Genomic DNA, 12,992 nt, shown 5'->3' on the forward strand with positions numbered 1-12,992 from the left:
TTTGGATCATCTTTATCACAGATGTGGCACCCAGGAGCAATCATGTGGATAGTGACGAGAAAAAAATATCCGCTCTGATTACATCTGGGCAATGACTGAAGTAATCAGCTTTTGCAATTGTTCTCAGGAGTTTCATTTTCACACAGCACAAATCATACTGAGCTGTATTTGATTTGAGTTATGCACACATACAGAGATTTATTACTGAAACTGAACACATCATTATTCAGGGCCCAGATGCAACTACAAATTAAATGCTACCAAGACAGTTGAAGGTCATTTTAAATATGGGCGAAAGTTTTTACTGCTCAATGAACAAAAATAAAATGCTAAATAATTAGATGCGTTGAAGCAAGTGCTATTTTTTAAAATGTCAAATAATAATGGTTGAGCTAAGTGGCTTAATCTGAGATTAAACTAAAACTTGATTTTGCTTTTATGATACATAGTATTACATTTGACAGCAAAGCGGAGAAAAATCTTTAGTCTACACTTTATATCTTCCACTAGTGCTAGTGGTTTATATACCGTTGAAAATCCACATTTTGGATGCTTCTCACATTGAACATAGTCATTGTAATCTGTGTTACAATATTTATAACATTTCCTGTGTAAATGTACATGTGATGAAATATATAGTGCTTATATTGTGTGAGTGTGATTGAGTTGAGTGCAATCTGGTGAACGTGAACGTGAGAGAATCTGTGAGGGCTATGTGTTGTAGTTCTTGGCTGCCATGGTTGTAGACCATGCTGTATTCTGAGAATTCACCGCTGATTCTTTATCTTGTACAAACTATTTTCATTTTAGGGATGTCAAAGCCTGTTTAAAATCCTGATTTTGCCTTTAGCAATGAATTATAAAACAGTAGAGAAAAAAAATATTGTTTACAGAAAGCCTTTAGGGTTTTCTAAACATATTAGATGCCACTTTGTTTATTCAGGTCCATGAACTATAAATTACTTTATGCATCGTACCTCCAGTTTTCTAACTGAGCAACTCCGACACCCAGTTTGCTCTTTCCTCAGCGTGTGACTGCAGCGGAGATAAACCCAATGTTCATGTACAGTATTTTAGTGATTTTTAAGACTGCAAGAACTGCACACTAAATGCCTTTTCTGTCAGTCTCTTACTAATAACCTCTCTTACACAGCTTCTGTGTCTTCTCCGTTGCAAGAACTGACAACACTGATTGAGTTAAAGGGTGTTTACCTAGGATCCAGATCGGCTTGGGCAGTTTTAAGTTTTGTTTAATTAATGCCAGTCAGTAGGGCTAAGCTTTGCCATTAAGGATGGAACATGCCCTATTAATCAAGCTAACCATGCTTGCTGCAATTTTAAACTATTTAAAACGGTTAAGGATCTATGCCACAATTCCTAGTGTGGTGAGTAGTGCTGCATTTCCAAATGTTGACATTTTTTATATCTTGATGTAAAATACGATTTAAAATGCTAATCTTCATTGCTTTGATTATTTACTGTCTGTAAGAAAAACATGAAAGAAGGCAAAATTTTGTATTATTGTTCGAATTAAGAATTTATATAAATAATGAAAACCAGTGCTCTCAGAAAGTATTGGTCTGGCAAGGCCAAGCTCCACACAATAGCTAAAGATCTCGAAATGAATGAGAAATTCTGAATTTAAGCTAGTTTTTCCTTATATTTATCTATATATCTATATCTTTCTATTATATCTGGATGTGTTAAAGAATTTAAACACATATTTGGTGTGAAATATAATAATTCTAAGCGTAAACAGCCTTAATCTAAACTATAGTGAATAACAGTTAACATTTGGTAACAGTAATTGCATCAAAACAGTGGTCCACTAAAATCACCAGACTGTTGCCTTTTTTTTTTATTATATTTGTAGTTGTTAAGCAGCTGCTTTCAGTTGATTTTGTTCGAAAAGGATTCTCTATTCAGTGAAATGCATGCTCAGTTTGGGTGAGATCTCTTGGTTGGTTTAACCAGTGGAAATTCTCACAAGTCTTACTGCTGATGAGTGGTTTGCATTTTGTGCTATGTCCTCTATATTTCTACTCTTAAAATCTTTTTCAAACAGTAGATTGTGATGCCTTCACCCCTGCCTGTTTGTTGTTTGTAGGTTTTAAACAGTTGTTTCTGGGTTTTTCTTCACAGCCAGTTTGTGTTGTCAGCTACTGTTGTTTTCCTTGGCTGGCCTATTCAATGTCAGATTCAATGTGGCTTAAATAAGACATAGACAACCCTCTGGTTTTCATGTAAGTTTATCCATTTTTACCAACAAATGCTTGTCTTCATATGTGAAACTCAGGGCTTAAATTAAGAATAGAGCTTCCAAGCTATTACTTGTTTTAAACAACTTATCCAACACGGCACATCTGGTCAACACCTGTCAGTCACATATATTTCATTATGTATGATCATTGTTCTTTAGTTATTTAGTATCTCAATTTAAAACACCAGAAAACAAAAAGCTAAAATTCAGAACTATATTTTCATATTCATCTTCTGATCTCAAACACAAACGCCTTCACTGCATAACGAAAACAGAACATGTGTTGTTCTAGAACAGTCTGTTCTATTTGTCTGTTCTGTAAATACGACTCATCTGTATAATGCAGATTGCACACACTCTATAGTATCTGCTGTATTCATGCTTTTTTTTGTATTTTCCTCTATACCTATCTCCCTACTTTGTTTCAATTTAGTCTGTGTTATTGGAAAAGCTTTTTACCACCATCTTATGTGATATAGATTCTGATTCAGATTCTAATACTTTACCTGATATAGGGAGTTAGATAAGTACTATGGTGCGAATCATATTTGTCAGTACCTCTCATATAACATGGCCATAAAATTACAAGAATTTACAAAAGACAAAAAGTGAATAGAAAAGAAACAAATAAGGAATAAAGGATGAGATAAAGACAGAACAGTCGTTATGAAATGTATTAGCGATTGCTATGAATTAAGATTCGTTTTAGGGTTTTAAAATATTTTCATAGACATTAATAGATGTATAAAAACAAACCAAAATCCCCCTTTTGTTAATCAGTTATATTATACTTCGGTTGAATTAGATTTACGTTGATTGAGCATTCTTTGCATACAAACAAAGACTATTAACATTGCAATGCATCATTGTGCATGGGCAACAGATGTCTCACTCTTCACCTTGTTGTTCTGTATGTTTTTGACCTATTCATTTGACTATGTGTCCCTAACGTCATTGTGAATTTATACACCAATTTTGCTGCACATCTGTGACTGTGCTCGTGAGACCGGGCAAATTTTCCATTATCAACAGGGTGTTGGCAGAAGCAGGGTATGTAATACATCATTCCCGTTTTATGCAGTTCAGAAGCCCAGCACTTTAGCACGTGTGGCTGACATTATATACCTAATAATTGCAGAGCACAGACATGCATCAGTGTTTTATATGCTCTCTCTCTCTCTCTCTCTCTCTCTCTCTCTTACACATTCTCCCATCTCTGTTGCAATGGGAATGGAGTGTGTTTTATAGTTTTAATCAGGGCTCCAGTTCAATGCCTGGATGGCTCTAACCTAATATTTCTCTTACACTAAGACCCTAATATTTTGGAAGTACATTACAGCAGCTCAAAAGTTTTTTCTTTTTCATAAAGAATTGTGGTTGTTTTACTGGTTTTATTTGAAAATGAAAAGGAACATGTAGACTCAACAAATATCAATGAACGAGCACTATTTGAATGAAAGGACTGGAAATGATAGTGTAATGCAAAGGCAGCCAACCACTAGAACGGCAAAACGATTCACACAGCACGGAGAGCATGCGTATATTTTTGGCTGTAGTAGCTCTGTGTGCACTCATTCAACAACTGATGATAATGATGATGACAAAATTGTTGTAATTATGAAACATAGGGAGGCAAAAAAAGGCTTCAATGGTTCTTTGGATAGTTAGTTTCTTAGCTTCCTAAAGAGTCTCTAATTGTAATCCTCTCATAGGAAAACACAGCTGGTTCCTCTAGACAGACCAGTTAAAGAAACGTTAGGGAGTATAAAATTTGATCTTTTTTGTTCAAGATTTAAAAAAAAAAAAGAAAAAAAACATAATATACGAATGGTAAGAGTGAATTGGTAATATTGCCTGCATGGCCTTATGCTTACTATTTAGTATTAATTAGCTTTATCTTCTCTTGCAATGCGAAGGCATTGTCACACTTACAGTATAAAGATTCCAAATGACCGATAGAACATTCATTAACGCATTGCTGAGATTCATATTGACTTCACTGTGATCTGACAATAATTTTATTGCAATTTGGCATGCCATGCTTTTTCAAACTCCTAGACTCAAGGGCTCCATAGACAAATAAGCTTCCATAAAGAGTTCAACTTGGAATATTCTATAATTATATATGGTTGTATATACAGTTTAAGTAAAACAGAGAGGGTTCCAGATGAAACCATTTTTATAAGAATACAAGACTGATATAAAGGCATGAAATTTTTTAAACTGGGTTTTTACAAAATAAAATAATACACTGTAATAAAGGTTTTAACATTTTCGCCATGGGTTTTCATGTCGTTGTTAATAAGGACATTATATTTCAGAAAATTCCGGTGTCCTCCTTGAATTGCATGTGCAACAGACTGCTTCATGTTATCATTTACATTTTTTCTTACATTTGTATTGCAAATACATTATTTTCAAGCAGCCTACACATCTGAATTAATGAAGATAGGAAATGCTGTGCAGAAACTAAATTATGGCAGTTCCATATGTATACATAAGAAATTCATAGAGAAACAGAGATGCTGGTGTGCTGTTTTTCCTTAAAGACCATGGATTTCACTGCATTGCAAACACAAAAAAAAATTCAGAGAATCAGTAATTACATGATTGCAACAATATAGATTTTGGGTTTATTTAGATTGAATTGAATAAAGGTTTTGTGTAAAGACAGTTTTCAGCAAGAATATATAATAGAAACCATTAAACCGTGTTCTCGGGATGGATAGACCAATATACTTTCTGGTTAAAATCACAAATCACAATAATCTTATTATCCTTTAAAATGCACATTGAAGCAAGAATATAGTCTCTCAAATTCGGCCAAAAATTTCCAGGCATAAAAAGCCCAAGATCATGATCATGGCATGAAATAACCAACAACGTTTTGCCTGATCGCACACATTTAGAGGGGGGAATGGTTTCTCAATGGTTCACTGGTTAATTGATGGATCGAGCTTTGGACATGAACATCCTACTTCACTGTAGACACATTGTAGAGTTTCCCAGATATCAGATCTATCAGATGATCATTAGGCATGTACTCATGCAATGTACTGAATAAAGAATCAACATATATCTATATATAAAATAAAACAGCATATGAATATGGGATTTTTTTTTTAAAGCTCACCTTTAGATTTTGTGGCTTGAAGTTTGGTTAATACTGACGCATTGCTAGAGGTGCCGTTGGTTTCCACGCTGGACAGGTTGAATGAAGAACCTGCTGGAGCTCTCGCCCACTCCCACACTGTGCCACTTTCATTCATTTTGACCGAATCCAGATTCGAATCCAGGCTGGTTTATATGATAAGAAATTAAATGACTAATAATTAAAAAAATCCAAACTAGAAGGTTATAATCTTACACTTGGCTTGGACTGAGCAAAAAAAAATACTGTCTGTAAATGATTCAGATACGCTTGACTTTTCCCAAAAAAAAAAAAAAAAAAGGAAGAAAGAAAGGGGGAAAAAAGAAAAGAAAACGAAAAGCGCGTAGACTGTATTAATAATGATTAATAATAATAATAATGATGCAGAGATGTGCAGTAATGCAGAGCCGATGCAGGAATGATGGACTCCGTGGTAACATTCTTGAACTTCTCCGCACCGAGTCTGTGCGCAAAACACTGTGGCTGAGAGGCTTAAAGCGCTACTGAGGATGTACAGAGGATGTTCTCTCAGTGTGTGTGCTGTTGGGGAGGGCCAGAAGTGCGCGCGCCCGCGCGAGTGTGTGTGTGTGTGTGTGTGTCTTGGTGGGACTCAAGATACAGTCTGACAGGTTTCATCTTGTGGTTGGTGACCAAGAGATAGATGAGAAGAAACTCAGGATTACCTTCAATGCAGAATGAATTATAAGAATAATATTATAACAATAATGATGTCACTAGAAGGTCCACGCATTTGCATTACTGACAGTAATGCAAACACGTGCGTGCGTAGGTTGGTGGGTTCTTGGGTGGGTGAGAGGATGTCGCGCGTGTGTGTGTGTGTGTGTGTGTAGGGGAACCTCGACACTACAAAGGAATGCACCATCTGAGATTATGGAATAATATATTCTCAGGAGATCCCACTCTCACAGAAGAAGGTTTAAAAAAATAAATAAATAAAATTAGAGGTCTGTGTCTCCATCCAGTGGGCAAAACGGGAAGAGAGAATGAAGAGGAAAAAAGAAAGGACGGCCTACGAACGTGTGTCAACCTGCAAAAGGGTGCACACTCTTGATTTTTTGATGAAATAAAAAAGAAATAATGAAGAATTAAAAAAACAGACCCTGAAAGTGGATTTGGGTTTAATGGGTGTAATATTTAGTCCAATATGTATTCTGTGGCAAAACATCATAAAGCGAGCATGGAATTATTTTCATGAAAATGTACAGATGTATACAGACTTTATTTATTTATTTATTTAAACAAGTACAGGAAGCAGAACCATCTCACGCTCTTCCTGCTTTATTGTGGCTAGCGCCATGGTGGATCTGGATGCTTTTGTTTCATCGAGATGAGACTATTGTAACACTTTACTGGCAGGATTTTCTAGTAAGTGCATAAATATGCTTCAGTTAGTCCAGAATGCAGCAGCAAGAGTTGATCCCAGAACCAGGATCACCCCTGTTTTAATTAGTACACACTGGCCCCCATTTAAATCTCACATTAATTACAATTTATTGCATATATACTGACGTATAAAGCATGGCCTCATGTCGCAGTATTTGAGCGAACTCCACACCTACTTAGATCAGAAGGTGCAGGCTATTTGTTGGTACTCAAAATAATGAAGATTACAGTAGGGGGCAGATGTTTCTCTTACAAAGCCCCACAGTTATGGAACAGCCTTCTAATTAGTGTTCGGGACTCAGACACAGTCTCAGTGTTCAAGTCTAGACTGAGAACACATTTATTTGGTCTAGCCTTTTGTCAGTAGGTCTTCTTTAGGTCTTAGATTTTTCTTACACCCTGATCACACTGTATAATGCCCTTAAACAGTTAAACAATGGGAAAGCTTAACAATCTTTCTTTCTCTCTCTCTCTCTCTCTCTCTCTCTCTCTCTCTCTCTCTCTCTCACGCTATCTATCTATCTATCTATCTATCTATCTATCTATCTATCTATCTATCTATCTATCTATCTATCTATCGAGTAAACATGCCCCTGAGGTTCCAGTGACCAGTGTTCCTGTCCTTTCTTCTCTTTACATCTGCCTGGTTCATCCCGACGTCCTACCCCTGGATGGAGTCCAATTTAATTGAGACCACTCTGTGCAGCTGGGGATGGTTTCCTACACCTACAGCATAAGATCCATGAAGTCGCTGAGCAACTATGGTTTTCTGATCAGGGCGGAATCTAGAAAACTCAGAGTAAACCTAAAGGAGGAACTGATCACTTTTGGTAGATTTTTGGATTGTGTGCTTTCTGAGGGAACATATTTATGTTCTTCATTCCATTTAAGTTCCAGAGAACGTGTACAATCTGTGCCAAGGTACACTGAAGCTAATGCTGTTTTTCTCACTGGTTTTATTTTATTACCCATTTGTACTGCCTTGTACAATATTAGAAAGGTTTACTACTAATATTCAAAGTAAAAAACAATTGTTTCAAAATTGCTACAAAGGGGTTTGAGTCATTACAAAAATAAGTAGTATTTTAAAATAAAATAAAAATAAAACTCATGCATGTAAAAATTCATCCTTATTATTACAGGTGGATTGTAAGAACATACAGTACACAAACAACTTGCATTATTTAATATGATCTTAATCTGTAAATTACTTTAAAACCTAATTTTTGGAAAGGGTGCCAATAATTCTAGTATAGAAAGCCACATGTGACTATAGTATTTTTAATATGTAAGTGCTAATAACGCATCTTTAATAAGTATTAGTATACAGTATAATGTTTTTTTTGATTGACAGGCTAGAAGTTGCTATTTACAAGGAAGTACATTTTTAACAAAAACACAACTGAAGCAATACAACAAGACACACAAGAAAACAACATACAATTTTTAGCCTTTAGCTTTGCTACAGTTTCTGCACAAGTATGTGTGTGGGTTTTTGAACTTTGAAAGTTTTTTTAGTGCAGCATTTCCCTATGCTGCATAGTTTAATGTTCGTGTTGCTCTGAAGAAACTTCCCTAACAACTGGATTAGAGCAGTGTCCATACAATAAAGTGTACCATTCTGGGTGGGTGGAGTTGTTTTGAGAGGAGTCTTGCATTTAGACTGGCGATCCTTTGGATGGATTCTTGCTGACTGCCTTGCCATTGGTCGTGGCGTGGTACCAACTGAGGTGCGTCGGGTGATGAATGCCTTGTTTCCTCCTTCGTGTTCGTGGATTGGTGTTCATATAGTCGTGTGTGCTCATGTCCTCTCTTTTTAGACGGAACTGCAAGACAACCGTATTGTTACTATTGACTTTAATCGTTTAAACTTGTATAGTGAGCAATTTTTGAATCTCAAACTGATCAAAATGAAATCATTTTGTAGTGACAGCTTTAGTTCTCTATCATACTTATTCTTTATTTTAAATAATCTAAGAGAGTTAAATGAGATGTCCCACAATCTTGTTTTATTGTTTTATCTGTCTGGTTTCAGAAAATGCCTCAACATCAATTTTGCAGGAGGAATCAACCCCTTACTCGATTCAATCAATGCAGATGCTATATAAAGTGTAAAGGGAAAATTTACTGAGGGCCAGACCTCTGAACCATTTCATTTTTAAATAGGTGCTGTCAAAAACGCTGCACTCTGTTAATATTTGTCATAAATATTTACAGACTAGGTTTGTTTCAGCAAATTGTTATTTTATTTTCACATAGGGAAATGTGGTGTATTTTCCATAACATTTACTATAATTCATATTATTATTATTATTATTATTATTATTATTATTATTATTATTATTATTATTATTAATACTAGTAGTAATAGTAGTAGCAGTAGTATCAGTAGTAGTTATGCCATACTATATAAATTATTAGCCTACTATTACTACTAAGAATTATCCAATCATTAATATTCCATTTCTTCCTCTTCTCCTTATTATTATTATTAATTTCTTTAAATAAAATTAAACATTTTAAATAAAACTGCTAATTACTCCATCAAACAACAACAATAACAATAATAATAATAACAATAATTATTATTATTGTTATTATTATTATTAGCTGTGTTATTTGCAGTGCTGACAAATAGTGGGTATTTATTAGAAGAATAAATGGGAGCCATTATTTCTTTTAAATGTACAGTAATGTAAATCATTTCACACTCACCCTTAGCGATATTGCAGTGCAGGTGACTATCAAGCCATATGCAGTCAGTACCCCAAACCCCACCCACAGGGGCAGATCACTGGCAAAAGGCTCCAGTGGATGAGTGCTTTGCACACATATATTTCCTACAAACAGGAAGTACATTTTACTCCCAGTTAGCCTCATTTGCAATGTTCATAGTATTTATATCATTTTATATATAGTAGATAGTGATTTCAAAGTAATCTAATTATAATAATGTCATAAAGAGAAAATAAAATTTTTCTACACACTTCCAACTATCACGATGGTCTGAGGCTCCTCCTCGCTGCTAACAAATGGAGGGGGGTATTGAATTGAAGCCGTGCACGTGTACAAAGCCGTAGCATTCATAGTGACATTGTAGAGGACAAAATGAGTGGTGTTGTCCATAGATACAGAGTGCTTTATTGTCTGCCCGAGGTTTTCTGAGCTGGTGATATGTAATCTATTCCCATACGTGACAGTGGCAAATTTTTCTTGGCCCTTAAACAACTCGAATGTCATTTCCACTGCTGAAAAACTGGGACAGGGCAAAGAAACATTTTGGTGGACTTCTACATGTTGAATACCTGAGATCTTGTCTGGATTAAAAGAGAGAGAAAAAAAAGAAGTCATAAGAGGTGTTGTTATCAGTGCATGCATTTCATCTGTGAATACAGGCATGTCAAATTTAGGGCAATGAGAAGACTCTCTATAGGAAGCATATGTAGTTATGAGGGTTTATGGTACAATATTTTTGTGAAACCACAGCTGTAAGGGTAAAATGGTTATAAAAAAAATTGGTCTGTAACATCACAAACCACTGGTTTCCTGTGTCACTGAAGGTTTTTCTTTTTGTATCTTATGTAGAACAAAACAGTTTTACATATTGCTGACTTGATTTTTCCAGAAACTAGATTTGACTTGATAAGTGTCTGATATTTGTTTATTATATATATATATATATATATATATATATATATATATATATATATATATATATATATATATATATATATACACACAATATGTATACACACACACACACACACACACACACACACACACTGCTAAAGAAACAAAACTTCTATTTTATATGCCAATACATGCCAATACCTCCCACATGCCAGTGTTGTTCCAAAACATTCTCTCTCTCTCTCTCTCTCTCTCTCTCTCTCTCTCTCTCTCTCTCTCTCATACATCTTCTTCACTATTGTGTTTACAGTCTGTAGACTGATGGAGAAATGGTGTCACACAAGAGGAATGTGAGGAAAGCCTGAATCATCAGCTCACGGAAACTCTCTGTGATGTTCATACTGAAATCACGATCTTAAGGTTAACCTTAACAGAAACGTCTCCATACATTTACAATTAGAAGAAAAGTAAAATTTTTATAATCAGAAATCTTTCTACAGTAAAGTGTCTTAGCAGTGTCCTTTTATTGCATATTAATCATTTAACATAGACCAACCTCAAGAAAAAGAGCAAGCTATGCATCTTTTATAACAATATTATACATATTTTTATTTTAAATGGCTAGAAAGGAAAAGGGCATTGTTTGTTGGCTTGAATATGAACTCAATTGCATAATCATGACTGTGTGGTGCCCCGACTGCCATTTTGTTTCTCTAAAACAGGTGAGGTAAAAAGTGAAGGTAAAATTTCATCTTTGATCTGTACATATCATTTCAGAACATAAAACATTGCCGGTTTATATCTGGGTGCCCATTTTGCATTATATAATGTATATTTCTACATATGAAAAAGAATAAAGTCATTATATTAGTCATTACATCAAGTCTTTATCCACCTGCGATTTAGTAATAAATTGTTTTTAAACTCACCTCTACATTGACACTGTTTCTCCGAGAGGGCACAGCTGAAGAGGAAAAGGGGTAAGAGGGTCACACATAGCCAGGAAGACTTCATCTCCTGTTTCACGTTGAAAATGCAATGCACCTGTTCCGCTCGAGCAAATGTGCCACTGCCTAAACCACCACTTTTGATCTGCACAATCCTGAAGGCTGATGCAAAAATGATGACTTCTTCTGTTATACAGTAACCTGAGCAAACACACTTCACTTTAATAGACTTACTCTGAGCTTACTCTGAGCTTACTCTGAGCTTACACTGAGTAAAGTTATCTCATATCCTAATGCACTGAGAAAGGTTACAGTTCTTTCTGTAAAGTGAAACAATGCATGTACAAACCGTACTGTGATAGTGAAGGCACATCCCCAATGTAGTGTGCAGGAAGTTTCCGTTCTCTCTGCACACTCTTAATGAATTTGCATGATATATGTGACGCATCACCTCTCTTTGTTGCAAAAGGGTATTTCTCTCAAAGGGGAAGCAGAGACCCTTACAGTGTTCTCATGTACATTTAGTAGGTGGCTGAGTCACATAATCTTGCTAAGGTAAATCCTAAGGGGTGATTGTAAAAATTATGGTTGTTGTGTAATGATGAGTTACTTTGTGACTGTAAATGTGCAGGTTGATAACAACTATATAGAGCAACACACATCAATTATCCACATCACTGTTTTATTACAATTGAGCTAATTGTTAACAAGCAGGCAGAGAGAATAAAAAGAATCCATAGTGCGTCATACAACAGCTCTATTGTTGATCAGAAGATCATGGGTTCACATCCCAACACCACCAAGCTTCCACTGACCCTTAACCTTTGAATCACTCTGGATATGTGTGTCAGCCAAATGCCATAAATGGAAATTGAAACAACAAGGCAAAAGTCAGATTTGATGCAACTTACAAGAAAACAAAGATTTTTTTCAGGTCTCTTAAGTAAATTGGCCTTCTTGTTTTGTTTAGGTTTTTGTGTGTGCTTTTTTTGATGATTGCTGTACTTTTTATGGAAAAAAAAAACTGCTGTAGCAAAGAGCTACAAAATGCTAAATGATTCAGCTATCCTGTAGATTTCTACATGTTAGACAGCATTTATGATAATTTGCGGTTTGAATGAGTAACGCATTTTCAATAAAATGCAAATGGGTGTAAAGTAAATGTAAGAAATGGTATCCTGCTGAAGGATTTACACTGGAGTGAGAAGTAGGACATTTAAGGCAGCAGGTTTTTATTTTTATTTTTTATATTAATTAATATTTTAATAATATTACAAAATACAGCATTTGTTTTATACAGCATCACCCACAAGAAAGTCTTATAAGATCAATTTGTGTTCGAGTCATTCTTTTTTTTTATAGAAAGGAAGCTTTTTTGAAATATTTATATAAAGCTTTATAGGTTACTGTTACATTACACATTTTGTCCATTATCATTCCTTATTATTATCACAATGACATTTTGACATTAATGGATTGTTTGAATGTAATGTTAAATGTTTGAGAGTGAATATTCAACAACATTACATTCCTTACACTTGCACTTACTTGTTTTGCTTTTTATAAATTACAAAAATTACAAATGTATTCGGGTTCAACG

The 12,992-nt window shown here is 35.0% G+C and overlaps 2 protein-coding genes across 2 annotated transcripts in view; both read right to left on the reverse strand.

Moving 5' to 3' along the window:
* Positions 1-5,895, reverse strand: part of cckbra (cholecystokinin B receptor a) — a 29,411-nt gene extending 23,516 nt beyond the window's left edge. Inside the window, exon 1 of the mRNA XM_046838269.1 lies at positions 5,394-5,895. Within this exon, the coding sequence (XP_046694225.1) occupies positions 5,394-5,529 (136 nt within the window). The 5' untranslated portion in view covers positions 5,530-5,895. The remainder of the gene's footprint in view (positions 1-5,393) is intronic.
* A 1,568-nt stretch (positions 5,896-7,463) lies between these two features.
* si:dkey-1h24.6 (T-cell-specific surface glycoprotein CD28) lies at positions 7,464-11,787 on the reverse strand. The gene is made up of 5 exons (XM_046837661.1): positions 11,742-11,787; positions 11,375-11,593; positions 9,803-10,132; positions 9,531-9,655; positions 7,464-8,641 (listed from the first exon to the last, which is right to left on the reverse strand). Exons 2-5 carry the CDS (start codon positions 11,457-11,459, stop codon positions 8,474-8,476), a joined length of 708 nt encoding a protein of 235 aa, XP_046693617.1. The 5' UTR covers positions 11,460-11,593; positions 11,742-11,787; the 3' UTR covers positions 7,464-8,473.
* Between the last annotated feature and the right edge of the window lie 1,205 nt (positions 11,788-12,992).

This window comes from Silurus meridionalis, chromosome 24, assembly GCF_014805685.1.
Source record: "Silurus meridionalis isolate SWU-2019-XX chromosome 24, ASM1480568v1, whole genome shotgun sequence".
NCBI classification, from domain to species: Eukaryota; Metazoa; Chordata; class Actinopteri; order Siluriformes; family Siluridae; genus Silurus; species Silurus meridionalis.